The sequence below is a fragment of the Eubalaena glacialis genome, chromosome 19 (genome assembly GCF_028564815.1).
Source record: "Eubalaena glacialis isolate mEubGla1 chromosome 19, mEubGla1.1.hap2.+ XY, whole genome shotgun sequence".
Lineage (NCBI taxonomy): Eukaryota > Metazoa > Chordata > Mammalia > Artiodactyla > Balaenidae > Eubalaena > Eubalaena glacialis.
In genome coordinates this window covers 39584367-39607993 of record NC_083734.1, presented here as the reverse complement: position 1 = coordinate 39607993, position 23627 = coordinate 39584367, and the positions used below count along the sequence as shown (strand labels likewise).

Here is a 23627-nt window from a genome sequence, read left to right as displayed (position 1 = left end):
TGGGGATGCCAGGGCCGGGCAGTGACCAGAGCCGGGACAGCACCTGCCAGTGGAGATGGCAGTGTCACTGGGACACAGGAACATGTGGTTATCCTCCTGGCACAGGGGAGGGAGTTCTCTGCTGCCAGGCCTCTTGGAGCCGAGACAGAAGGGTCGGCAACATAGAGTCCAGCACGGCCAGCCCCTCCCAGGAACACCGAAGACCCCTGGAAAAACAAAGAGGCCAGGCTGTGACTGTGCCCTCTCACCAGTTTCAATCATCACCCTCCACCAGTGCCAAGGCCCTGGCACCCACAGGCCCCTCCTTGTCAGTCTTTCTCACCTCTCTCTGCTCTGTGTAGTCAGGGTTCCCTGGGTCCCCAAGCCACCTCCCCCCACTCAACACACCTGTGATCCAGCAGCAAGAGGCCCTGCTCCAGCAGCTCCTGCACCTCCTTGTCGGCTACAAACAGGTCCCACAAGGTCAGCTGGGGCTCCAAGTGCTGCCAGTGCTGGGGAGACCAGAAGGGGCAGAGATGCAGGGACCACAAGATGGGGAGCTGGCGGGGCTATTCTAGGCCACCTGTCTGGGGGTGCAGTGAGGGATGAGGGGTGGGTCCAATCCCACACAGGGATCTCAGAAACTGACTGTCATGCACACCAGGACCGGGCCAATGGACCAGCAGGGAGGTGGGCACCTTCAGTCCTATTCCATGTTCAGGCCAAACCCAGCTCCCAGCCAAGCCAGGTCTCCCTTTGCTCGTCCCCTCTCCCTGTTCTGGTCAGAGTACGGTCAGCCCCAGCCAGAGCTCTATGGCTCTGACTTCATCCAGAGCACTTCTGAGCTTGACTGATCTTTATCTACTGCACTTCCTATCTGAGCTTTCACCGCTGCTTTAAAAATATTTGAAAACTCTTAATCTAGTCTATTCCCTTAGATGACTGAGAAAGTTGAAATTCAGAGGTGAAAGGATGTGTGCCTAAGGTTGCAGTAGATGGGGACTAGAGCCCGGGTCTCTGCAGCCCTAGTCTAGGGTTCTCACCATTGCCCTACGCTGCGCATTGCTCCTGCCCATCAGGCCTCTGCTGGACCAAGGCCCTACCTCTAGCTGCCAGTCCCAGAGGAACGGGAGGGGTGTGTGTGTGTGTGTGTGTGTGTGTGTGTGTGTGTGTGTGGAAGAGAGAGTGAGACAGAGTGATTCTGCGAGGCCTAGGAGGAGAAAGCAGCGTGCCAGACCCCTTGACCTCTTACCTGGTGAGTGATCCCCACGTCTGTGCGTAGTCCCATGGCCAAGACTTCCTCCAGACTGAAAGAAACACCAATAAGGGGTCTTGGAGAGGAGACTTGTGCTTCTCCCATTCTTCACACCCTATGCTGGGATGTGCGTATGGGGGGGGGGTTTATGGGGATCTCGCAGTATGGGGCGGGGAGCGGGCAGGGCAAGGCGGGAAACAAAGATGTGCAGGTAGGTGGTTCTTGGGGTAGAGGGGAAGCCTGAGGGAAGAGCCCTCGGGTGCTCACAGCGCCAGCTCGCCCAGGGGGATGCGCCTCCGGGTGCCGTGACCAAACAGCGTCACCTCCTTCATCCAGTTGTCCGGCTCCAGGGTCTGGATCCGAGCCTCTCGGGTGTGGCCCCCAGCCCCCTGGGGTATAAATCGCCCATGGGCTCCTGACAACATCAACAACCACCCCCACTTTAATAGCAGCTAACACTGTGTGCTTGCCAGATGTTCAATCAGTGGTTCCCAAAGTGTGGCCCCTGGACCAACAGCATCTCAGATGCCAGAAATGTAAATTCTCAGGCCCTGTCCAATTCCAGAAATTCTAGAATTTGGTTGGGGCCCAGTTGGGTTTTAACAAGCAGTCCAGATAATTCTGATGCACACTAAAGATCAAGAACCACAGTGCCAGGCACTATACCAAGTGCCTCAAAATACATACCTAACAGCTCTACAAAGTAGATAGTATTTTTTGCCACACTTTACATATGAGGAAACAGAGGCTTGGAGAGCTTAATAAGTGGCCCAAGAGTACACAGGCATGACACTGCTCTCCTGAGTCATCCCACCTAAGGTTCACAGGGGACTCACCAGGTCCAACGCCAAGGTACTGACCGCACTGCCAGTAAGTCCAGTTGTGGGTACTAAGCGCCCCCTGTGGGAAGGGAGGGAACAGTCAGTGCAGAGAGAAGCGGATGGGTCTGTCTCTGCTCAGGTAAGGGCACCTGGTTAGAATGTCCCACCATCTCAGGCTTCGGAAGCACCCTTCTCCCCAAAGAGCCACAACTGCCTGGTCACGCCTCAGCCTGCCCATGCCCCACCTTCAGCCACAGGACTTACATTCCGGGCGAAGTTGGAGACCTCATACTGGCGGAAGCCAGCCTCCCGAAGGACTGCCCGTCCCTCCTGGTACATCTCAGCAGCAAGTTCGGGGTCAGGGGCAGGAAGGGCACCCTGCTGCACCTGGGTGAAGAGGGCGGTGCCCCGCTCCAGGGACAGCTGGTAGAGGGACACATGGTCATCACAGTGGCGCAGCAGTTTCCGCAGCTGCCCAAGCCACGGCCCCACGTGCTGTGCCGGCAGCCCCAGCATCAGGTCCACAGAAACACGCCCCGGGAAGTGGCGCCGGGCCTCTGCCAGCATCTGCAGAGCATCACTGGCCGAGTGTGTCCTCCCCAGCAGCTGGAGCTCAGTGTCGTCTAGGGACTGGAGAGAGAGGGTCAGGTGTAAGCACACAGGCTAGCTCAGAGGGATGCAGCAACACCTGACTGAACTTACTGCAGACACAGATACAGGGGAAAACACAGGACATTGCAGGGGGCTGGAAGGTGGAAGGTCAAGCCAGTAGCAGGGGTACCATTCACTGAAGAGTCACTATGTGCAAAGCATTTCTACGCAGTGTCTAATTTATCGTTATAACCCTCCAACATTAGCTCCATTTTACAGATGACAAAACAAGTTCAGAGATGTTAAGCAGCTTGCCCAAAGTCATACAATGGCGAAGTCAGACCTGGAATTTAGGACTGTCTGACGCCAAAGCCAACCATCCTTTTTTGATTTTACTTTTTACTTTGAAATATTTCGAACCTATAGAAAAGTTGCAAGAAAAGCTCAACAAACACCTTCATCCAGATTCACCAATTAACGTTTTGCCACATTTGCTTTGTCTCTCTCTCTCTAAATATACACATATATTATTATTATGTTGAATCATTTGAGGGTAAGTTATAGACCAGGGCTGTCTAAAAGAACTATCTGCGATAATGGAAACGTTCTGTATCTGCATTGTCCAATACAGTAGATACTAATCACATGTGGCTATTTAAATTTTAAGTTAATTAAATTTAAATAATCACATTCTAGGTGCTTCCTAGCCTGTGGTCAGTGGCTACTATATTGGTCAGTGCAGATATAGAACATTTTAGTATAATACGGTAGCCATTGGCCACAGGCTAGTGAGCACTTGCAATGTGGTTATTTAAATGTAAAAAACTTAAATATTGTACTCCTGTACCCCTAAATAATTAAATGTGTATTTCCTAAGAACAAGGACATTCTCTTACACAACCACAATCTAATTATAGAGTTCAGGAAATGTAACATTGATACAATCCCGTTATCTAAGACACAGTCTTATTCAAAGTTGGCCAATTGTCCCTAAATGTCTGCTGTAGTAATTTCCTCTTCCCACCCCAATCCAGGATCCAATCAGGGGTCACACATTGCATTCAGCTATCATTGTCTCTTTAGTTTCCTTTAGTTGAGATCCTCATCCTGCCATTGTCTTTTATGACATTGACATTTTTGAAGAGTACAGGCTAGTTGTTTTAATTTTCTATTTTATTACTATTTTTTAAATTATTTATTTATTTTGGCTGCGCCGGTTCTTAGTTGCGGCACATGGGATCTTTAGTTGTGGCATACGAACTCTTAGTTGCATGCGCAATCTAGTTCCCCAACCAGGGACTGAACCCGGGTCCCCTGCACTGGGAGTGTGGAGTCTTACCCACTGGACCACCAGGGAAGTCCCCAGGCTAGTTGTTTTTAAAAATGTCTCTTAGGGAAGGAAGCTGCATGGCGCGGCCTAAATAAATTAATTAATTAAAATGTCTCTTAATAAGTCCTAGAGCTCTCCTGTACATCATTGTGTTTATAGTTAGCAATACTGTACTGTACACTAAAAAACTGTTAAGATGGTACTTCGATCTCATGTTACCTGTTCTTACGATACACACACAAAGTCTCTTAATTTAGGTGTTTCCTCCCAATTAGATTCAAGATATGTAAGCATTTGGGGCCAGAGTACCTCAGAAATGGTGTGTCCTTCTCAATATGTCTCATCAGGACAAAGCCCTGACCCCAAACTCTATGGTAAATGGTACATGTATTTGAAGGAGGGAGACAATACTGGCTATGGAAATATCACGGGCCAACCTGCGAGGAACACGTTTCTCCCCCCACTTAAAAACCTTCAGTGACTCCGTTGTCACCACTAAGCAAAACCCCAAACTTCCTAGTATGGTGCTGAAGACTTCTGGGCCCTAGCTTGCAGCCTTGTCCCCAGCCTCTCCAGTCACAAGGAATGGCTCACAGGTCCCCCAAAACATGCAAGCTCTTCCAAATCCTGTGTCTTTTCCTCCCACACCCTCATCTCTGGTGGACTCCTCTTCCTCATTCAAACATCATGTCCTTCAGGAAGGTTTCTATGATCTTGTCAGACTGAGATGGCCTTCAGGCTGTACTCTGAGAGCATTTTGTAGAGACCCCATTTATAAGCAGACTTCATCATGCTGCAGTGATCTGACCACCTGTCGGCCTCCTCCTGGGTCTCCAGTCATGTAACAAATCTTTTTCAAGCATCTACTATGTGCCAGGCACATAGTGCTTGGAACACTGTGATGAACACAAAGGCATACATGATCCCTGCCTCACAGGGCTTGTGGTCTACCACAGAAACAGACAATTAAGTACTTACAAAAGCATCACCATACACTTTTTAGTGCCTACAGGTTCCTGGCACCCAGAAAGAGCTCAATAAATGTTTGCCCAATGAATGAACGTGATCACCCAGGAGAGACATCCTGGGTGCCCTAGGATGAGGTGGGTGAGATGGGTTACCTGGAGGCCAATGGACAACCTGTTGACTCCTGCTGCCCGGAATGCTGCCAGCCTGGAGCTTGGGGCCGAAGTGGGGTTGGCCTCCAATGTGACTTCAGAGTCTGCAGGCAAGTGAGTTGCCTGGGCCACTGCCTCCAGGACAGCTGCCACAGTATGGGGGCTGGCCAGACTGGGGGTACCCCCACCAAAGAACACAGACTCCACTCTAGGGAAAGAGGATGGAGAAGATGAGATGTGGGGGAGCCCTACGGGATGCCCACACCTGTCCTATGCACCGGCCACATAATTCCCAAGACCCCGCCTACAGCCCCCAGTACCCACCGCCGCACCCCACTGAGTTGCAGCAGCGTCTGAGCCTCGGTCACCAGACAGCGTCTCATAGCAGCCTCGTCCACGCCGCGGGGGATGTACTTGTTGAAGTTGCAGTAACTGCAGCGCTTCTCGCAGTAGGGCCACTGGGGGCAGGGGGCGTGTGAACAGGACGAGAGATGACCCCGGGGCTGCCCTGGCCACTTCCAGGGTTCAGTCGCACACATCCCCATCCCCATTCCGAGGTCAGTCAACAGTGGCTACCGCATCTAAGCCACGCAACTCCCCAAGGGGATTAGTAAGCCCACTTCCATAGGAGGAAATTGAGGTTCAGAAGGGAAATCACTTGGTCAAGGTCAACGAGATGGTGAGCACCAGAGACTTCAGGTCTTCGGACCAAGACATTTCCCTGCCAGGGAAAGGGTCCCAGACCTCGTCTGGGAGCGGGGAAAGACGGCAAGTGGGCTCGCAGCGGGACAAGCGCCTCCTCGTCTCCGGCCCTCCGCGCCCGAGTCTCCGTCTCCCCTCCCCACTCACGTGGACGTAAAGTGCTGCGCGCTGGCTCCCGGGCGTAGGACCCCGGGGTCCTCCCGCGTCCTCCGCGAGGTGGCGCCTCTGGGCCATCTTGGCGACCTTCACCCAGCCGCGGGCCCGAACCCCGGGGAGCGCCGTGCCGCCCGCTGTGGCGGGGCGGCCCGGTGCGCGGGCCAGGACCCGAGATCGAGACGAACCCAGGGCAAAGCGTCCTGTGTGCGCAGAGCCGGGCCAGGTGGGCCGCCCGGGCGGAAGGAAGGGGGCTGCGTGGCCGCGCCCTGTGTCGGAGCGCCGCCGGGAGGGCTCCGGGCCGCAGCGCCACCGGGAGGGCTCCGGGCCGCAGCGCCACCTGCTGGGCACCGGTGCGCTCACCGCAGGCGCCCAGCCGTCCTTTCTCTGGCGGCGGGAGGGGTGCGGGGAGCTCCGCAGCTTTTGGCACTTCGTCGAGGGCGAGTTCCTGGATCAATCCAGGAACTCTTAGTTCGTTCAATGGGTTCCTGCACATTTTATGTGCCTGGTTCAGAGCTGGGCGCTGGGGACATCCAGATGCATAAGACCAGGGCACAGTACAGGTGCATGAGACAGGACGTAAACCAACAAGAGACAACAGGCAACAGATTTTAATTCAGCACTTGCTGGATACCAGGCCGGTGTGCTCCGTGCCGCGAGGCGGGTCTGTTACAAGGGATGTGGAATCAGTGGGGTAGGACAGGGCACTTGGAGTGAATGTTGCAAGAGCAGAAAATCCCAGGGGGAATGGGCTTGGCCAGGAGAGTAGGCTGTCATCTCCTGGGTCAGGCCAACCCCAGGCACCTGCTGTGAGGAGAGTCAGAGATGCTGTATGTGGAACAGACAGGGTTCAGGTGAAGGGCTGGACAAGCAGGCACCTGAAGAACTGTCCCAGAAAGTGGAAGGATCATGGGCTTTGGAATCAGTCAGCCGGGTTCCCTAATTGCAGTTGTGTGACCTTGGGCAAGTCACTGAACTTCTTGAGTTTCAGTTTCATAGTTTGTGAAATGGGGCTAATGCCTACTTGACTGTGTCACTGGGAAAATTTCAACAGGAAATGTATATGGATGCACCTGTATGTGTATAGTGCCTGGCACTCAGAATACCCTAAATTTATGTTCATTTTCTAAAAAGTAAAGAGGAGGCTGCTGCTGCTGGGGGCAGACACACTGGGAGGTAAGGCTTGCAAGCAGAAGGAACTTTTCTTTCTGTCTCTGTGAACTGGAAATCGATGTGCTCAGCGGTTTTTATTTTTGGGTCAAGCTACAGCCTGCTTTCTCCTGCTTTATCTGCCCATCAAGGAAGCCCCAGGTTCACTGAAAATTGGGTTGGTTGGGAGGGATGGGGGAGTAGGGGGATGTAGGATGATAGCTAAAGGGTATGGAGTTTCTTTTTAAAAGGTGATGAACATTTTTTAAATTGACTTTGGTGATGGGTGCACATATCTGTGAATATACTAAAAACCATTGATGTAACACTTTAAATGGGTGAATCGGGTGGTATGTGAATTATAACTCAATAAAGCTGTTGTTTTTTTTTTTTTTTAAAAAGAATACTTCTTGCTGTACTAATCTGGCAACAATGTGAAAAAGAAATGAGTATAGCCCTAAAAAATATTGTGTTGGTATCTCAAAGGAATCGAGTGAGGATTAAATGAAGTAGATAATGCACGCCAAAGTGCTTAGTACCATCGTTGACAAGGAATAGGAGGTCTGAAAGTGCTTTGGTCTCTTCCCTTCTCCATCCTGTAGCAGCTGCCAAGAGAGCACGCCAGCAAGAGACCAGCCAAAGTAAACAGAGAAGCTCTTTATGCCAAATCACAGAGCCGGCAAGGGGAATGTGGGGGAAAGGCAGGGAGAAAGGATCCTCCCCACTCCTTTATTCACAGGTTTAGATGTTTTTCCATCTGCTCTCGAAGTTTGAATTTCTGGACCTAGAGGAAAGGGAAAGGAGTGAGAACCAGGCGTGGGCCTCTGCCAGCTAGGGTGACCAAGCCCAGCTGGTTTGCCTAGGACTGAGGAGTTTCTCAGGTTAAAGCCAGGAAAGTTTGGGGCAAACCAGGATGAGCTGACTAGTTGGTTACCCTACTGCCAGCCTCTCAACAGAAGCTGGCCCACCACTCAGGGAGGTATAGGCAGGCCGCCTGACCTTCTGCACCTGGGCCCCGGGCTCCCCTACCCCTCCCTGGTCTCCTTACACACCTTTCCTGAGACGGTGAGGGGGTAGTTTGTGACAAACACGATGTATCGGGGAATCTTGAAGTGGGAGATCTGCAGACCAGAGGGAGATAAAGCATGAGGCTGGGCGGGGTCCCACAGTTGGGTGTAGGGGACAGTGGGCTGACAGGTTGGCAGGCAGAGGGTGTTGGAGAACTGAGCAACATCGTGATGCTTGGGGTGGGCTGAGGGTCCCACCTTCCCTTTGCAGAAAGCCTTGATCTCCTCCGCTGTGGTCTTCTCTCCTTTCTTGAGCTGAATGCAGGCACAGATTTCCTCCCCCATCCGGTCATCCTTCACTCCCACCACCTTCCAGAGTCAGAGATAGATATCAGACATCCCCATCCCCATCCGTGTCCCTTGCTCTTGGGGTCTCACCTGGGCTCACCTGGGCTGGGCGCCTCACCTGCACTTCCTGCACCTGTGGGTGTGTGTGAAAGAAGTTCTCGAGCTCAGCGGGGTAGATGTTCTCACCGCCGCGGATGATCATATCCTTGGAGCGGCCCAGGATCTTGCAGAAGCCCTGCTCATCCATCATGGCAATGTCTCTGCAAGGAAAACCCAGGAGCCGCCTCTCATCTCTGCCTCATCTGGCTGGCTCGCTCACTCATTCAGCAAACATTTATCAAGCACCTACTATATGTCTTGCACTACTCTAGACTCTGGGGCATATGGCATGAACAAGACATTACTTGGATAGTATAGTCTAATGTAGGAGGCAGATAAAACCAAGTAAACCCATACCTATGGCATATTTTCTCTCTCTCTAAACATATCTATACATATGATTTTCATGGCTGGCTTCTTCTTATCATTCAGGTTTCAGGTCAAACGTTTCCACCTTAGAGAAGCCTTCTCTGATCACCCCATAAAGGGAAGCTCCCCTCCCCACCACAGCCACTCTCTCTCTTACGACCCTATTTTATTTTCTTCGTGATGTTTATAAATGTCTGAAATGATCTTGTTTGTATCTGTCTCCCTCCACCAGATATGTGGGAAGTAAGAGCAGGATCCTTCCCATTGTGCCTTCCACTGGACCACCGGTGTTTAGAATAGTGCTGGCACATGGCAGGTGCATAATTAGAATTTGTTGAATTAAATGAGTGACTGAATCTTGGCTCAGATTTTGCAGGCACTGTCCCGGGTGCTCTCATCTGTGCTGCATTTGGTCCTTCTGGGAGCCCTATTTGGAGACTATGGTCATCCCCATTTTATACATTTTGGAAACTAAGTCTCAGAGATGTGAAGGGGCCATCTTGACACACATGTTCTCCCTGTTCTAGTTCAATGTTGCCAGCTCAGCCTCAGGACCCCCAGCCTCCCCTCGGCAGCCCAACTCTCCACACTGCCCTGCCTTCTCACCCTGTCCGGTACCACTTGTCCTGTCCAGTTGCTTCCTCGGTCTTCCAGGGCTCACCCCAGTAGCCCAGCATGACGCAGTACCCTCGGATGCACAGCTCTCCAGGTGTGTTCAGCTCTGCCAGTGTCCCCGTCCCCACGTTCACGATCTGGGCCTGGGACCAGGCAGCTTCAGGCTGGGGCCTCCCACCCTCTCACTTCAGGATGGGGGGCCCTCAGGATGGGGGGAGCTTTGCCTTCCTTCCCCCTAGTAATGAAGCCCCCTGGCTCTGCCCATCCCCAGGGAAGGGAGACAAAGGCTGGAGTAGATCCATCACCAGTCCGACACTGGAGCTGGGCATGAAAGAATAGTTGAGGCCCAGGCCAGGAGCTGCTCAGAGGAGGCCGCCTGCGGGGGAGCCAGACCAGCTGAAGAATTATAAACAATGCACAAGAAAGGGGAGTCTCCTCTTACTTCCCATTAAGCAGTAAATAAAGAAGCCAAAGAGGGTGGCACAGCAGGGCCATGTGAACAGAAGAGGTGGCAAACAGGCAGAATCTGAGAGCCTAGTTGAGAAATGAGCCACAGCCAACGTGCAAGGAAAGCTTAGCCTGTGTGCCTCATGTCTGCATCTGTGAAATGGGGAGAACTACACTTGCCCTGTCTACCTCACAGGTGGGCATCCCAGCGAGTGGCAGTGAGGCTGTCAGACACATGGGAGGGGGCTGATGTCACTGCACACTCACTTCAGGGAGAAGGGCAGTTGGCCCCAGGGGAAACACTCTGGCAGTGACCCCAGAGGGGCAAGGGCACAAGGGGGGAGGGGAAACCAGGTACGGGCTGGCATAAAGCACCAGTGTTAGAGGCTGGGAATTTGAGAGCGAAAGGTGCTCTGGGTCAGCCTTCAAGGTGCAAGGGACCCCCAGAGGAAGAAGCTGCTTGGGAAACTGTTTATGCCAAGCGAAAAGAGGACCTCTGCCGAAGTGAGTGGGGGCGGGTGGGGAGGGCAGGGCTACGGGAGAGAAAGAGCCGTGTAGGAAAAATCTCTGTGCCCTGGATCCTCTTTGAGGCTGTTCTGGCTGCCCCAAAACAGACAGTGGGCTTGGCAAAAACACACCTCAGACAGGAACGGAGGCAGAGAAGTTCAGCTGCGGCTGGCCACTGTTCCAGCTCTTCCCCGCTCAGGCCTCAGCCCACAGAGAAAGCCCCAGGCCCAGGAAGACCTTGCTGCTGGGGGCTCTCGGTGTCTTGAGTGAGCTGTTTGGATCTCTAATTGAAAGCAATAAACATCCCAGGGCGTGAACCCCGGCGAGTGGTGGGAGGCGGGGTCTGGGGCCCACCTCTGTGTGAGGCATGATCCTGCCCACACTTCCTGCCTTCTGCTCCACTGCGTCCTCGGTGAAGTTCATGAAGGTCACGGGACTGTTCTCTGTGGATCCATAAACCACCTAGAGGGTCCAGAAAGGGTGTTTGGAACAGAGCCCAGGACTGCAGCAGGATGGGGAAGTTACCCTGAGGGAAGGAACTGGGTGAGGGGGGTGGGGCGGGGAATGGGGAGAGGGGAAGGCAGTTAATGGTGGGAAAAGAGGCATATTCGGCAGAAGTCAGGAGGCAGAGGCACTGGATGTATTGCAGACTAGCTCAACTAGCAGGGGCCCCAGGTCTGAAATAAAATTGAGAGCAGGGAAGCCATTCTCTTCCGGCCGGGCTCTCAGTCTTTGTTCTTTCCTGGAGCAGCCACATGCTTTAGCCTGTGGCTCCCAGCGTTACCAATGTCCCAGCCTTCTCCACCTCCTCCCCCGGCTGTCTTAGCACACCCTTCCTGATTTCGGGCCACAACATCCCCTGCCCCACCCTGCCAAGCTGAAGGACCCATAAACTTGATGAGAAAGCCACCCTGCCTTGGCCAGCTGGGAGCTACACAGGCACAACCCACCCAAAACCCGGGACAAGTGCCTAGCCTTGGGGTAGGTGCCCCCCAAGTTCTGGAGAGTTTCCTGTAAACTTATTTTCCTCAAACTAAAAATACAGCCAAAGCAAGGATTTAAAAAGCCAGTGGCACACCCCCCCGCACCCCCCCTTCTAGTGGTCAGAACATCCTAAGCAACAGAAAACCAGCAGCCAGCCTTGGAGGAACATCACCAGGCAGTGTTCTCGGCCAACTATGACCCCCATCCAGAGGCGACAGGTGAAAGGGGCTTAGGAGAGGGCAGGCCTCCACACCTGAGTGCTGGGTGAAGGGAGAGGGGCTGGCTACCCTCTGTTCTAGGTTCCTTCCAGCCAGCAAAGACACCAGACCTTTTTTCATCCTTCAACCCCACCCTACCCCCCATTTCCTCTGTGTTAGTGGAAATGACTCAGGCATAGCTGGGGTTTGGAGAGACCTGGGGTCTGGTTCCTCCCCTCACCCCCCAACACAGACAAGAACCCCTACCATCAGCCCAGAGCTCGCTTTGGGGCCAGAGCTGAGACTCTGCCTGCCCACTCTCCCCTTTCCACAAAAATCTGGACACCGTGGCTGGCACGTGGACACACAGAGACCTGGTCGGCTGGGGCAGGGCTTCCCACAGGACCTAGGGTCGAGAAGCCCAAGCTGTCCAGGGCTGGTCCCTTGTGGCCAGGACCCAGCCCCCTCACCCGCCCTCACAGTCCTGGGCCACTGCCCAGGTGTGGCTTCTGTCAAGTACACCTTGACACCTCTCTGGCCGCCACCCTGGAAGAACACCCCCAACCAAGGGGTCCTGACCGCTGGGGGTGGGGATGAGGAGGTGGGGACATTTCAGGGAGATTAAGGAGGGGGGAGATGGTGTGACTGTGCCTGTGGTCTTCAGGTGTTTGCCGAGCCCTGTGGGTCATTCCCCTTGCCCCCAGTTCCCACTTTTCTGGTTACCTTCAGTCGTGGCAAAGGGGCATAGGCGGTGCAGGGGACAGAAACTCAAGCCCGGGGCTGGCAGAGAGGAGCCAGAGGCCAGTCCAGGGCAGGGAAGAGCTCCCACCTCCTGAGGGCTGGCTGCGGGTGCAGCTGGAAGGGGAGCCCGACGCCAGAGAGCCCCATTAAAGCGCCGCCGGCCGGCGACTGCGGCGAGACTCGCGTCCGGCTGTCCGTCCCCACTTCCTCCCTCACTGGGTCCAGGGCACACAGCCGAGCGCAGAAGGGGGTTGGCGTGGAGGCTCAGACTTGAGCAAACAAATAAGTTCAGGGAACGCCTCCCTCTCTTTGGTGTAAACTCCGGGCCCTGGACACACCCATACCCTCCCCTGCGAGGGTGGGGGTGGGGAAGGGGGTGGGGGTGGGGAGAGAGCAGAATCCGGGGGCAGGGAGATAGGGGACCACACGGTCCCCAGGGTGGGAGGGCCCCTCCCCTTCGAGGGCGGGGGCGCAGCTCCGGGCGGGAGGGAGTTAACCCGGTGGCCTCGCGGCTCCACGTAGGAGCTGGCTCCGGCTGCCGGCTGCGGTCAGGGCCATCGTATAAATAGGGCGGGAGACCGAGCACCGAGGACTTGCCGCTGCCCCCAGCCCCGGCCCCAGGCGTCCCGGCCATGGCCCGCCCGATGCTCTTGCTCAGCCTCGGCCTCCTGGCCGGCCTGCTGCCGGCGCTGGCCGCCTGCCCCCAGAACTGCCACTGCCACGGTGACCTGCAGCACGTCATCTGCGACAAGGTGGGGCTGCAGAAGATCCCCAAGGTGTCAGAGAAGACCAAGCTGCTCAACCTACAGCGCAACAACTTCCCAGTGCTGGCTGCCAACTCGTTTCGGGCCATGCCGAACCTCGTGTCGCTGCACCTGCAGCACTGCCAGATCCGCGAGGTGGCCGCGGGCGCCTTCCGCGGCCTCAAGCAGCTCATCTACCTGTACCTATCCCACAATGACATCCGCGTGCTGCGCACCGGCGCCTTCGACGACCTGACCGAGCTCACCTACCTCTACCTGGACCACAACAAGGTGACCGAGCTGCCCCGGGGGCTGCTCTCTCCGCTGGTCAACCTCTTCATCCTGCAGCTCAACAACAACAAGATCCGCGAGCTGCGCTCCGGCGCCTTCCACGGCGCCAAGGACCTGCGCTGGCTCTACCTGTCGGAAAACTCACTCAGTTCCCTGCAGCCCGGCACTCTGGATGACGTGGAGAACCTCGCCAAGTTCTACCTGGATAGGAACCAGCTGTCCAGCTACCCCTTGGCTGCTCTGAGCAAGCTGCGGGTGGTGGAGGATCTGAAGCTGTCCCACAATCCCCTGAAAAGCATTCCTGACAATGCCTTCCAGTCTTTCGGCAGATATCTGGAGACCCTCTGGCTGGACAACACCAACCTGGAGAAGGTGAGCTCCTGGCTGCAGGGCTCTGCCCCGGCTCCGTCTTCACTGCCAGGAGGCCCAGGGATCCAGGGCCACAGCTGGGCACCATCCCCTCTCCCCTAAAATTGCCTCTTCCTGGGGCTGTCTCCAAGGTGAGGAGCTCTGCTACCTCTGTTCTCATCTTGTCATATTCTCACCCAAAATCCTGCCCTGCTGCCCCTGTCCCTAGTCTTGGCCACTGCCCTCCTAGGATTCCTACTTATGAACAGAGCTGGGGCTGCCCTGGCCCCACCAATGGCCCCCAGGAGGCATGTCCAGGGCTCCCAAATCCCCTGCTGTGTGCAGCAGCCACCCCTTCCTGTTGGGCCTTCCACCCGTCCTATGCTGTTTTTTTCCCCGTCTCCAGTAAAACTACCACCCCATAAAGGGAGGTTTGTTTACTGAGGAGCCTTCCAGAGGAGCTGGGCAAATCAGGCCACAAAGACACCCTGTTCCTGGTGGGGAGTGTGCTAAGGTGGGGTGGGGGGCTGGGGAGTGAGGGGGAGCACATACCTGAGGAAGACCTCCTCCCTACCTCCCAGAGGCCCTGATGGATCCCCCATCCCCACCCCCAGTCCACACACATACATTCCACTGCATTCTCAGGTCCATTTCAGCTGAGTGGGGACAGGGGGCCTGCCCCAGGTTGCAGACATGCACCTATGGGTTCCGTGAAGGGGCAAAGGCAAGAACCACTCATCACTGTTAACCTTTGGCACAAGGACCCTAGGTGTCTCCCCATAGGAAAGACTGGCCATGCCTCACTGTGTCCCAGACAACTCACTGCCCTTTGCCCACCCTGGTCACCAGACCCATCTCCTGGCTGCGTCCTCACTCAGTCCTTCCTCCTCTGTGATGCCCAGCACCTGGCCAGGTGGGGCTGCCTTGGGTCGGAGTGGAATCCTTCCTTGGGACTAGAAAATCGCTCTGGTGTAGGGGCTCCGGCCAGGAGGTTTGCGCAGGGACAAGGGCAAGGTGGGGGAGATGGTCATCAGAGCAGTCTGATTACCAGGGAACTTCACACCCTTCCCTGGGCCACAGGCACAGAGATGAGGGCAGAATAATACCTGGATGGCAACCAGCCTTCATCTGGGTGGACAGAGTCTGCCTGAGCCTGCCCTTCTTCAGCCCCAGCCACTCCCCAGCAGAAGTCAGAGTCCCCTGTGGCCCACCATTGCCAGCGTGGCCTTTCAGTGGGAAGTAGAGCAGGGCAGCAGGGGCTCATTTGGGGCAGGGGAGGCCAGGCAGGAACTGTGACGTCTGGGCCAAGATATGGGCACCAATAGAATGCTTCCTCTGGAGCCAGCCAACCTGGCCCAAGACTCCACCGAGGTGGCTCCACAAATAAGAGTCTGGCAGGCAGTGAGGGAGCAGTGAGGATAGAGCTGGGGGACATCCCAGGACCCCGGGGGCTGTGGGGAACCTGGGCCCACTGCCCATCCCACCAAACACTGACCAGCTTCACTGTGTGCCAGCTTGAGCCACTGGGGCCAACTCTGGCTGCCTCCCCAGTCCCAGTGTTTGTGCAGGAAGCATGGTGCCAGGGGAGGAGGAGCTGGATGTGGTCCTGCAGCTACTGTTGACTCCCTGGGCAAGGGACTTAACCCCACCCTCCCCCCACCCCACCAGTTTACATATTGCAAATAACACTACCTATCTCAAAAGGTGGTTGTATGGATTAGGTCATCTCAGACAACTTAGTCATGCTGTGCAACTCCTCAAGGTGCCACTGCTTACGTCCAGGGAAGGACCCTGCCCCTCTGGGGCCATAGAGATGGGAGAGGCCGGACACGGGCTGGGGTGCTCACTCGTGCCCACCTCCCTCCCTAGTTCTCTGATGGTGCCTTCCTGGGTGTGACCACGCTGAAACATGTCCATCTGGAGAACAATCGCCTGAACCAGCTGCCTTCCAGCTTCCCCTTTGACAGCCTGGAGACCCTCACCCTCATCAACAACCCCTGGAAATGTACCTGCCAGCTCCGGGGACTGCGGAGGTGAGAGGACCCCCGTGGTACCCCCAGAACACGCTCATGTGATGAAGTAGAGACACACTGGCCCTGCACTAAGACATCCTGGGCATATGTCCTAGATCTGCTACCTAATAGGTGTGGAACCCTGGGCATTTCCCGATTTGCATGAAGATGACAGTTCCAGACTACCCTAAAGCCAAGTCACCCTGGCCCCATGGCTCACTGTCCCTTCCTCCAGTACTCTTACATCTCTTCCCCTACCCCAGCAACTCTCTGTCTCTCCAGGTGGCTGGAAGCCAAGACCTCCCGCCCTGATGCCACTTGCGTGTCGCCCGCCAAGTTCAGGGGCCAGCACATTCGTGACACGGACGCCTTCCGCGGCTGCAAGTTCCCCACTAAGAGGTCCAAGAAAGCCGGCCGCCATTAAACAGGTGGGACCCGGTGGGCAGGTCCCCCATTCCCTCTCTGGAGATTCTGGAAGTGAGGAGGGTGTCCCAGGATACTTCCCCACCATGGAAGGGCATGCAGACCCTCCATTTTTGCAGGGAGAGGAGGGGAGGACTGGGGCTCCCACTCTAAGGGGGAAAATGATACTGCCCAGGACCACCACCATTCTCTCCAAACACTGTCTAGGTTGTTGGAGTCCTGACACCAATCCTTGCCTCACCGCAGGTCCTGACCCAGCCGGTCCTGGTGACTGGTCTCTGCCTTCTGCCGGAGAAACTACTGATCCTCCCACCTCCGACCCCTACCTTCTCCCCACAGCCTTTGCTGATGCGCAAAGCTGTCCACACCTAGACATGTCCTGGCAGGGGACTCGGGCACTGCAGCACAAACCCAGCTCCGCCTGACGGTGAGAGCTTCATCACGCCTGGCCCCGCGGCTATGGCTCCTCTCAGAGAAGCTGTTGCTGAGACCCCCAAGTCCTTTAGAACCGGAAGACGGTGGCCATCAGGATGGCCACTCTTCCAGAATCCTCGTCTCTGCTCCCCTTTCCCTGCCATTTGGAAACAAACATCAGATCCTTGCCCCACCCCTTGCTTCCAGGAAGGGTCTCAAGCCCCTACCCCCAACTTTGCCAGCCCCCGCCTGCCAGGACACTCTAGCCGGACACTGGTGCTTTGCCACACATCCTCCCATGCTGCATTTCTTCCCCAGATTTCTATAAATATAAATTTATGTATGTGTAATATTTACTCTCCTGTCACCTATCTCTGTGACTTGAGAGCTGCTGATTAGGTAAGATTGCTTTTTCTCACATCTGCTTTCTGGAATGAGGGCCAGCCGGAGGGCCTTCCTTGGAGACCCAGGCTGGGCTCCTCCCCACTCCCAGCTATCTGTTCTTGCCCAGCCCCGTCCTCCACTCACCACCAGTTCCTTCATGTTCAGCTTGTTGATGATGGCTCGGATCAGCTCTGGGGATGCAGGGGACCCACCAATCACACCTGAATCAGAGAGAGGGCTGACACAGCGCCCACCTTCTCCAGACCCAGTGGACCCCCCCTTCACCTACGGCCCTTTTTAGGAAATAACATTCCCTTCTCTCCCCAACCCTGGACCTATTCCTAGACCAGGCAGCTGGCCTTGGGCTGGAGTCTAGGGACACTGGGGATTTGCCTCCCTCCCACCCATGTTTCTACAGTGGCCTTCTTGCCCCTAAATGAAAGATTGGGCACATATGTAGCTCACTGGGCCAATCCTGGCCTGCCACCCTTGGCCCCATCCCACCTCCACACATGGCTGAGATGTCATAACTTGAGAAGTCTGGTTGGTTCAGAATGTCCACGAACATTGTGGGAGTTCCATACAGCAAGGAGCCTCTGTATGTGGGAGGTACATCTCAGAATCAGGCTTGGAAGTAGAAGGGAACTTCCTCTTCTCACCACCCCACCCTGACCCTACAGTAAGGGCCAAGGCTGCAACTGTGGGGAACAGGCAGGAGAAGCTCCTTGGAGGGAGGAACTGGTCCTCTCCTGGGGGTCTCCCACTACCCCGCCTCCATTTCTCCTGGTTGGAGGGAAGAGACATCTTGGAAAGGGATCAGGGCCCAGGAGTGAGGAATAGGAGGGTCTTATCAGCCCGCAGATAGCTGTCCACTGATGCCCACCTCTCTCTGCTGATGGCCTCCAGCGCTTTCTTGCCATCAAAGACTGGAGAGGACAGGATGAGGGTGACCCCGTGCATCAAGCTCACCATTGTGCCTCCCACGGAACCCAGGCAGTGGTACAGGGGGTTGGGCAGGACCACCCGTGACTTGTCTGGTGGCTGGAGATGGAAGCAGGAGGCTGGGTCTATTGCGGGGCCCCCGGAAGCCAGTTCCTCTAGCCAGCGGGGGAGCCCAGCAAGCCCCCCCGCCGGCACGGTGCCAGGGAAGCCCTTGCTGGGGGCCAGCACCCCCTCACCTTCTGGTGCAGTCTCAGGCGCTCTCCTATCATGTTGGAGTTGTTGACAATGTTGTAGTGGGAGAGCGTGGCCCCCTTGGGGCTGCCGGTTGTCCCCTGACAAGACAAGCAGGTGATGGCTTGGCCTCTTTCATCCCATCTCCTTCCCACCCTGGGCCAGTGCATGGAAGAGCACTGGACTGGGAGTCAGGAGACCGAGATGGCTGCCCCAGATCCATTAATTCACTCAATACGTATTCACAAAGATTTGCCACATGCCTACACGGTGCCAGGTGTTAGGATCCACAAAGTTGGCAAATAAGGTCTGTCCTTATGCCGCTCATGAGGTGGCTCAGAGAACTCTGTGGCTCACCAGCGGATGCCCTCTCTGGGCCTCAGTTTCCCCATCTGCTAAATGAGGGGCTCTGACCTGTGGTGGCTCAGTGCATCTGCCCCTGTGCTGGGGACAAGAGGGCCAGGGGAGGTGGGCATGTGACAAGGATACCAGTTGCTGGTGTTTTCCAGGGCAGAGCAGACAGCTAGGACCAGCCCCACTAGAAGAGTGTTTGCTCTCCCCTGATCTCCTCTGCTGCCTCCTCCTTCTCAGGGGAGGGTCACATGGCGGGCAAGGGTTAGTGTGCCAGCCTGGGCTCGGGACAGGAGACCTCTGCCCTACCGAGGTGAACTGGATGTTGATGGGGTCATGGCAGGACAGGAGCTGCTGGGTGAGCCGGAGCCGGGCCAGATTCTGCTCTTGACTGCCAGCTGCCACCACCTCATCCAGGAGCAGCGTTCCTGGCAGAGGGGCGTCCACCGAGATGACTGTGGTCAGATCTGGGAGCCTGGGGGTAAGGGAGCATGGTGAGAGTCGGGGGCTGAGGCAGGGCCCACAGAGATGGGTAAGGGTTGAGGGGGCCAGGAGGCTGCATGAGGCACCCCTCCCAATCTGGGACACCCCCACCTCTGACTCTTCAAGTCCCCTGGCTGGGCCTTCTCCACCTCTGGACAGATCTGCTTCAGGATGTTGTAGTAATGCTGGGTCTTGAATTGCCTGGGGAACACGAGGGCTTTGCAGCCCACCTGTAGAAGGGGAGCGCCCCACCACGGTCAGCAGGAAGCCCCAGCCTGGGGATGTGGTGGCGTCCTAACAGTTGCTCTCTTGCCCACACACACCACCACCACGACACACACATGCACCACCCCCAACACACACTCTAGCCTGTCTGACCAACAACCCGCTCTTCCCACCCACCGTCTGAGGAAGGACAGACTCTGGGGGTCACTCACTTGTGCATGGCCCCCCAGCCCAGTCAGCCCTCTATGACAACTGGAAGCCCCCTGTGCCAGGCACCAGCTGGCTCCCCCGCCCCCACCAAGGCAAGGGATGGGCCTACCTTCTTGAGGGCATACTCCACCTCCATAGCCTGGTAGGCTGGGTTCACAGACACCTGGTGGAGACAGCGAGGGTACATCATGTGTCCTGGGCAGACTCTGTCCCTCTCACTGCCCCTCCACCCTCAGGGCAGCACCCTGTACCTTCAGGCTTCCTTGGTGGGCTTCAGGAGAAAGCACTAGCTGGTCTGAAACCAGCCAGGCACTAGTATGATTCTGGGGCCAAGGGTCCAGGGGGTTCCCCTGAATGATGCCCCCCCTCCCCTCACAGCCAGCTGTGCCAGGCAAGCCCCTCCTCACCAGAATGATGCCTGCCTGGGCCGTGGCCAGCTGCATGAGTACCCATGCGTAGGAGTTGGGTCCCCACATGCCCAGACGGTCCCCCTTGCAGAGGCCAATACTCAGGAGCCCAGAAGCAGCTTTGTCCACCTGGTATAAACAGACAGGGCACAAAAGGGTGAGATGCAGGTGAGCAGAAAGGGGCCCATGACTCGCCCCTTAACCTTTGGCCCAGGGGTTCCCATCAGAACCACCTGGGAACAAGGGACAGGCAGATACCTAGGCCTCAGCAGACCTGGAGGGGGCTTGGGAACATGCGTAGTTAACCAGCGTCCCAAGAATGGCTGATGCAGGAGGCACCTGGGCCACCTCTGCCTCAGCCCTGCCCTCCTCTCCTGACATCCCTTGGGGCTCTCAGGCAGCCCCAGCACCCTGCCCCACAGCTAGGCACCACCCTTGCTGCTCCACCCAGCCAGGGCAGCCTGGGGGCCAGCACCTGCCCACTTTGAGGGTTCAAAGTCAGGACCCACCTCCTCCTTGAGCTGGGCAAAGGTCAACCTGATGTTTTCGTGGTGGACAACCAAGGCCTCTCGGTCCGGGACCCTCTGTGCTGTGGCATCCAGGCACTGCCCCACAGTCTTGTTGATAAGGTGCAATGTGGTATGGCCCTGGACATAGCTGAGGCCTCCGACGGGCAGGGTGGCGGTGCGATCCATCTCTCCAGAACTGTGGGGAGAGGGGCTATGGGCTCAACTGCACCAACCCAGGCGTCCCTGGCAACAAAGGCTGGCACACCCCGCTGGGAGGTAGGCTGCTTACAATGTGTGCAGAATACTCCAGAAACTGTCTGATCCGCCCCATCCCCAGGGACCATCATCATTTAACTTAGGACCTGCTTCGCCCTTGGGAGATCAAACCTGGAGGCTGACTTCCTGTCGTTAATCAGAGAGAAGGTTCTTTTCCCCAACCCACTCCCCAGTTTCCACTCAGTGCCAGGGGCCTGGAGCCTTGGTGCCAAAACCCTGGAAAGGGAAACTAAAGTCAATCACGCTGATTTGACTAAGCAGGGAGGTAGCCTGTGTGGGATAGGAATGGCCTCATCCTAGACACTGCTTCCTTCTAGTAAAAAGGCCCCTGGGTATTTGTCAAAACCCACAGAACAGTCTAACACAAGGACTAAACCTTAATGTACTATGGACTATAGTCAATAATAATGTACCATACTAGTTCCCTAATTTTAACAAATGTACCACACTAATGCAGACGTTAATATCAGGGAAACTGTGCCGGGGTGGGGTGGGGGGTGGGTATAAGGAACTCTATGTTCGATCTGCTCAGTTATTCTGTAACTCTAAAACTGTCTAGGGGGGCTTCTCTGGTGGCGCAGTGGTTAAGACTCCGTGCTCCCAATGCAGGGGGCCCAGGTTTGATCCCTGGTCAGGGAACTAGATCCCACATGCATGTCGCAACTAAGAATTCACATGCCACAACTAAGGAGCATGCCAGCCGCAACTAAGGAGCACACATGCCACAACTAAGGAGCCGGTGACCCACAGCTAAGGAGCCCGCGAGCCGCAACTAAGGAGCACACCTGCTGCAACTGAGACCCAGTGCAACCAAATAAATAAATAAATCTACATTTAAAAAAATTAAAAACTAAAACTGTCTATTAATTATTAAAACTAAAGTCTATCAATTATTTATAAACAAAAACGAAAAAAGGTCCCCAGCAGTCCAAGTATCACAGGCCTAGGCCTGCTAGTGCCCACTTCGCTGCCCTGGGTGACAGCTGCTGGGCTCCCACCCAGGCCCAGATGGGAGTGTGGTAGCTCTCAGACCCTGTTCTCATCAGAGAGGGCATGCTCCAGGACCCTTCCAGGCCTCCTCTGGGCCACCACTGGGTGGTGTGGGCCCCAGGGACCCTTCCTGATGATTCAGTCCTGCAGCTGCTGAGCTGAAAAGACCGAGCCTAGCTTTCACTGATTGGCTGCTTATGGCTTATGGGGGAGAATTTCTGGGAAGAACAAGGTATGCAGGGCAGAGGGAGCAAAACTGGTTTTCCCTGTAAATGGGAGAGGAGACCTCATCTCACAGGAGGGTGGGTCCCAGTGTGGGCTGATGGGGAGGCTGTCCTGACTTCAACGAGGCTGAGCCACACATTGGGAAGCGAGCAAGCACTGGGCTGGAGCTGGGGGCTTGAGGTCTCATCCCAGGTGTACCACCAGCTGGGTGGGTGGCTGTCACAGGCACCTTTGGTGTCCCTTGACATGTCTCCTCAGTGCACCTCTGGTTTCAGCTGCTGGGACAGTTCCTTGTGGTTCTGTCTGCTCAGGGACTCCCTCAAGTCTCCCCTTCTTAGCTGGACAGTTCTGGGAGGCATCAAGTCCTGGGGGGAAGACCCTGGTTGCCTGCACACACCCCATACTGACTTCTCTTCTTGTCTCCTCTCCGCACTCCCTCACTCCTACTTCCTAGGATCACAGATAAACCACCAGCACCCAAGTCTTTGCTCTCAAGAGAATCCAAGTTAAGATACCTGTGTCTTCGTCTCTCTAGGCCTCAGCTTCCCCACCTATAAAGTTTGAGGACTTGGATCAGTGGTTATCCTCAAGGGGACGCTATTTACCTACCTGGGCAGTCTTCTCAAAGGGTTGTAGCGAGCCACCTAAGCCAGGTGGTTCCCTCAGGTGTGCTGGAGCAGAAAACAGCCAGGGTCACAGGCCTCTGAAGCCCTGCCAGCAGCCCACACTCAGGTTGACAAACCTAAAGAACTACTACTAAGGTAGTTCCCTGTGGTCACCATGACACCCCTCAAGAGAGACTGTGTACCCAAATCCTTCACTCACAGGCATACTGTAGAGGGCATCCATTTTTGCCCACTGGGAAACAGATATGCTCTTTTCTTTGGGTTTGCCAAAGTGATAGTTGCAAGAGCAAGCATGTGGAGAAAACCTGCTTAAGAAGAAAGCCAACACAGAGGAAAGTAGGAGAGACAGAAAGAGACAGAGAGACAAAGAGAGACAGAAACAGAGACAGGAAGACCCAGTGACAGACTTAATCTTGAGATTGTCGAATACCTAGACCCAGTCACGTGTTAAGCCTACCTACCTCTGGACTTTTCACTGTCAACAGTCAATAAATTCCCTCTTTCAATTTAAGCCAGTCTGGGGGTGGGGGAGGGGAAAGCTGAACTCCATTTGCAACAACATGGATGAACCTAAAGGACATTATGCTTAAGGGAAATAAGCCAGACACAGAAAGATTAATACTGCATGATCTCACTTATATGTGTAATCTAAAATATGAACAAACAAACTAATTTAAGCCAGTCTGAGTTCGGTTTCCGTTGCTTACAACTGGTGAATCCCAACTATATACATTTTTTGCGTTCAGTGGCTTACCACTGCCCTTGAAAGCCTGGCAGGCCACTTCCCAACAGCCCAGCATCTGGATTAGAAGGCAGAGAAATACAGATCTCAGCCAGTTTAATGGTCACATTGTCAACAAATCATTAAAGGTGGGGAGCGGGGGGATCTGCCTGACAACACAGACCCTCTTATTCTCAAAATGACCCGGAGTCCTATTTTGTTTGGAATCTGATTTTCTACACATCCACCATGGTTTTCAGTGGCTTCTTGGAGTGTCTAGTTGGCAAATCAACAGGTTGATTAATGTGCCTCCCCCAAATGCAGTTCAATTGCCCTGTGTATTATCTCCTTTATCTTCATGGTGGCTCTGATAGGTGGTATGAGACCCCCCTTCTCCCTTAATA

At 55.3% G+C, this 23627-nt stretch overlaps 3 protein-coding genes across 6 annotated transcripts in view; 1 reads left to right on the top strand and 2 right to left on the bottom strand.

Moving 5' to 3' along the window:
* RSAD1 (radical S-adenosyl methionine domain containing 1) lies at nucleotides 1–6946 on the bottom strand. The gene is made up of 10 exons (XM_061176910.1): nucleotides 6908–6946; nucleotides 5944–6336; nucleotides 5419–5552; nucleotides 5098–5302; nucleotides 2320–2685; nucleotides 2071–2134; nucleotides 1502–1649; nucleotides 1232–1286; nucleotides 388–491; nucleotides 1–206 (listed from the first exon to the last, which is right to left on the bottom strand). Exons 1-10 carry the CDS (start codon nucleotides 6944–6946, stop codon nucleotides 89–91), a joined length of 1626 nt encoding a protein of 541 aa, XP_061032893.1. The 3' UTR covers nucleotides 1–88.
* A 789-nt stretch (nucleotides 6947–7735) lies between these two features.
* The window catches only part of ACSF2 (acyl-CoA synthetase family member 2), a 29795-nt gene continuing 13903 nt past the window's right edge, over nucleotides 7736–23627 (bottom strand). The window contains exons 2-17 of one of the 3 annotated variants that reach the window (XM_061176069.1): nucleotides 20773–20877; nucleotides 20386–20581; nucleotides 19877–20005; nucleotides 19579–19632; nucleotides 19146–19264; nucleotides 18861–19026; nucleotides 18206–18301; nucleotides 17911–18068; nucleotides 17532–17623; nucleotides 17172–17248; nucleotides 10845–10952; nucleotides 9528–9679; nucleotides 8572–8713; nucleotides 8364–8474; nucleotides 8151–8219; nucleotides 7736–7882 (exon numbers count right to left, since the gene is read on the bottom strand). In XM_061176069.1, coding sequence (XP_061032052.1) covers nucleotides 7832–7882; nucleotides 8151–8219; nucleotides 8364–8474; nucleotides 8572–8713; nucleotides 9528–9679; nucleotides 10845–10952; nucleotides 17172–17248; nucleotides 17532–17623; nucleotides 17911–18068; nucleotides 18206–18301; nucleotides 18861–19026; nucleotides 19146–19264; nucleotides 19579–19632; nucleotides 19877–20005; nucleotides 20386–20581; nucleotides 20773–20877 — 1825 coding nt within the window. In that variant the 3' untranslated portion in view covers nucleotides 7736–7831. Of the gene's footprint in view, nucleotides 7883–8150; nucleotides 8220–8363; nucleotides 8475–8571; nucleotides 8714–9527; nucleotides 9680–10844; nucleotides 10953–11938; nucleotides 12078–17171; nucleotides 17249–17531; nucleotides 17624–17910; nucleotides 18069–18205; nucleotides 18302–18860; nucleotides 19027–19145; nucleotides 19265–19578; nucleotides 19633–19876; nucleotides 20006–20385; nucleotides 20582–20772; nucleotides 20878–22485; nucleotides 22560–23627 lie in introns of those variants that run through there. The other 2 variants (XM_061176070.1, XR_009698419.1) reach the window with 2 other exon arrangements.
* On the top strand, nucleotides 12835–16993 carry CHAD (chondroadherin). 2 transcript variants are annotated; one of them, XM_061176071.1, is made up of 4 exons: nucleotides 12835–13818; nucleotides 15664–15827; nucleotides 16089–16234; nucleotides 16476–16993. In XM_061176071.1, exons 1-3 carry the CDS (start codon nucleotides 13045–13047, stop codon nucleotides 16228–16230), a joined length of 1080 nt encoding a protein of 359 aa, XP_061032054.1. In that variant the 5' UTR covers nucleotides 12835–13044; the 3' UTR covers nucleotides 16231–16234; nucleotides 16476–16993. The 2 variants fall into 2 exon arrangements, with proteins under 2 accessions (XP_061032054.1, XP_061032055.1); XM_061176072.1 differs by having other exon boundaries at nucleotides 16437–16993.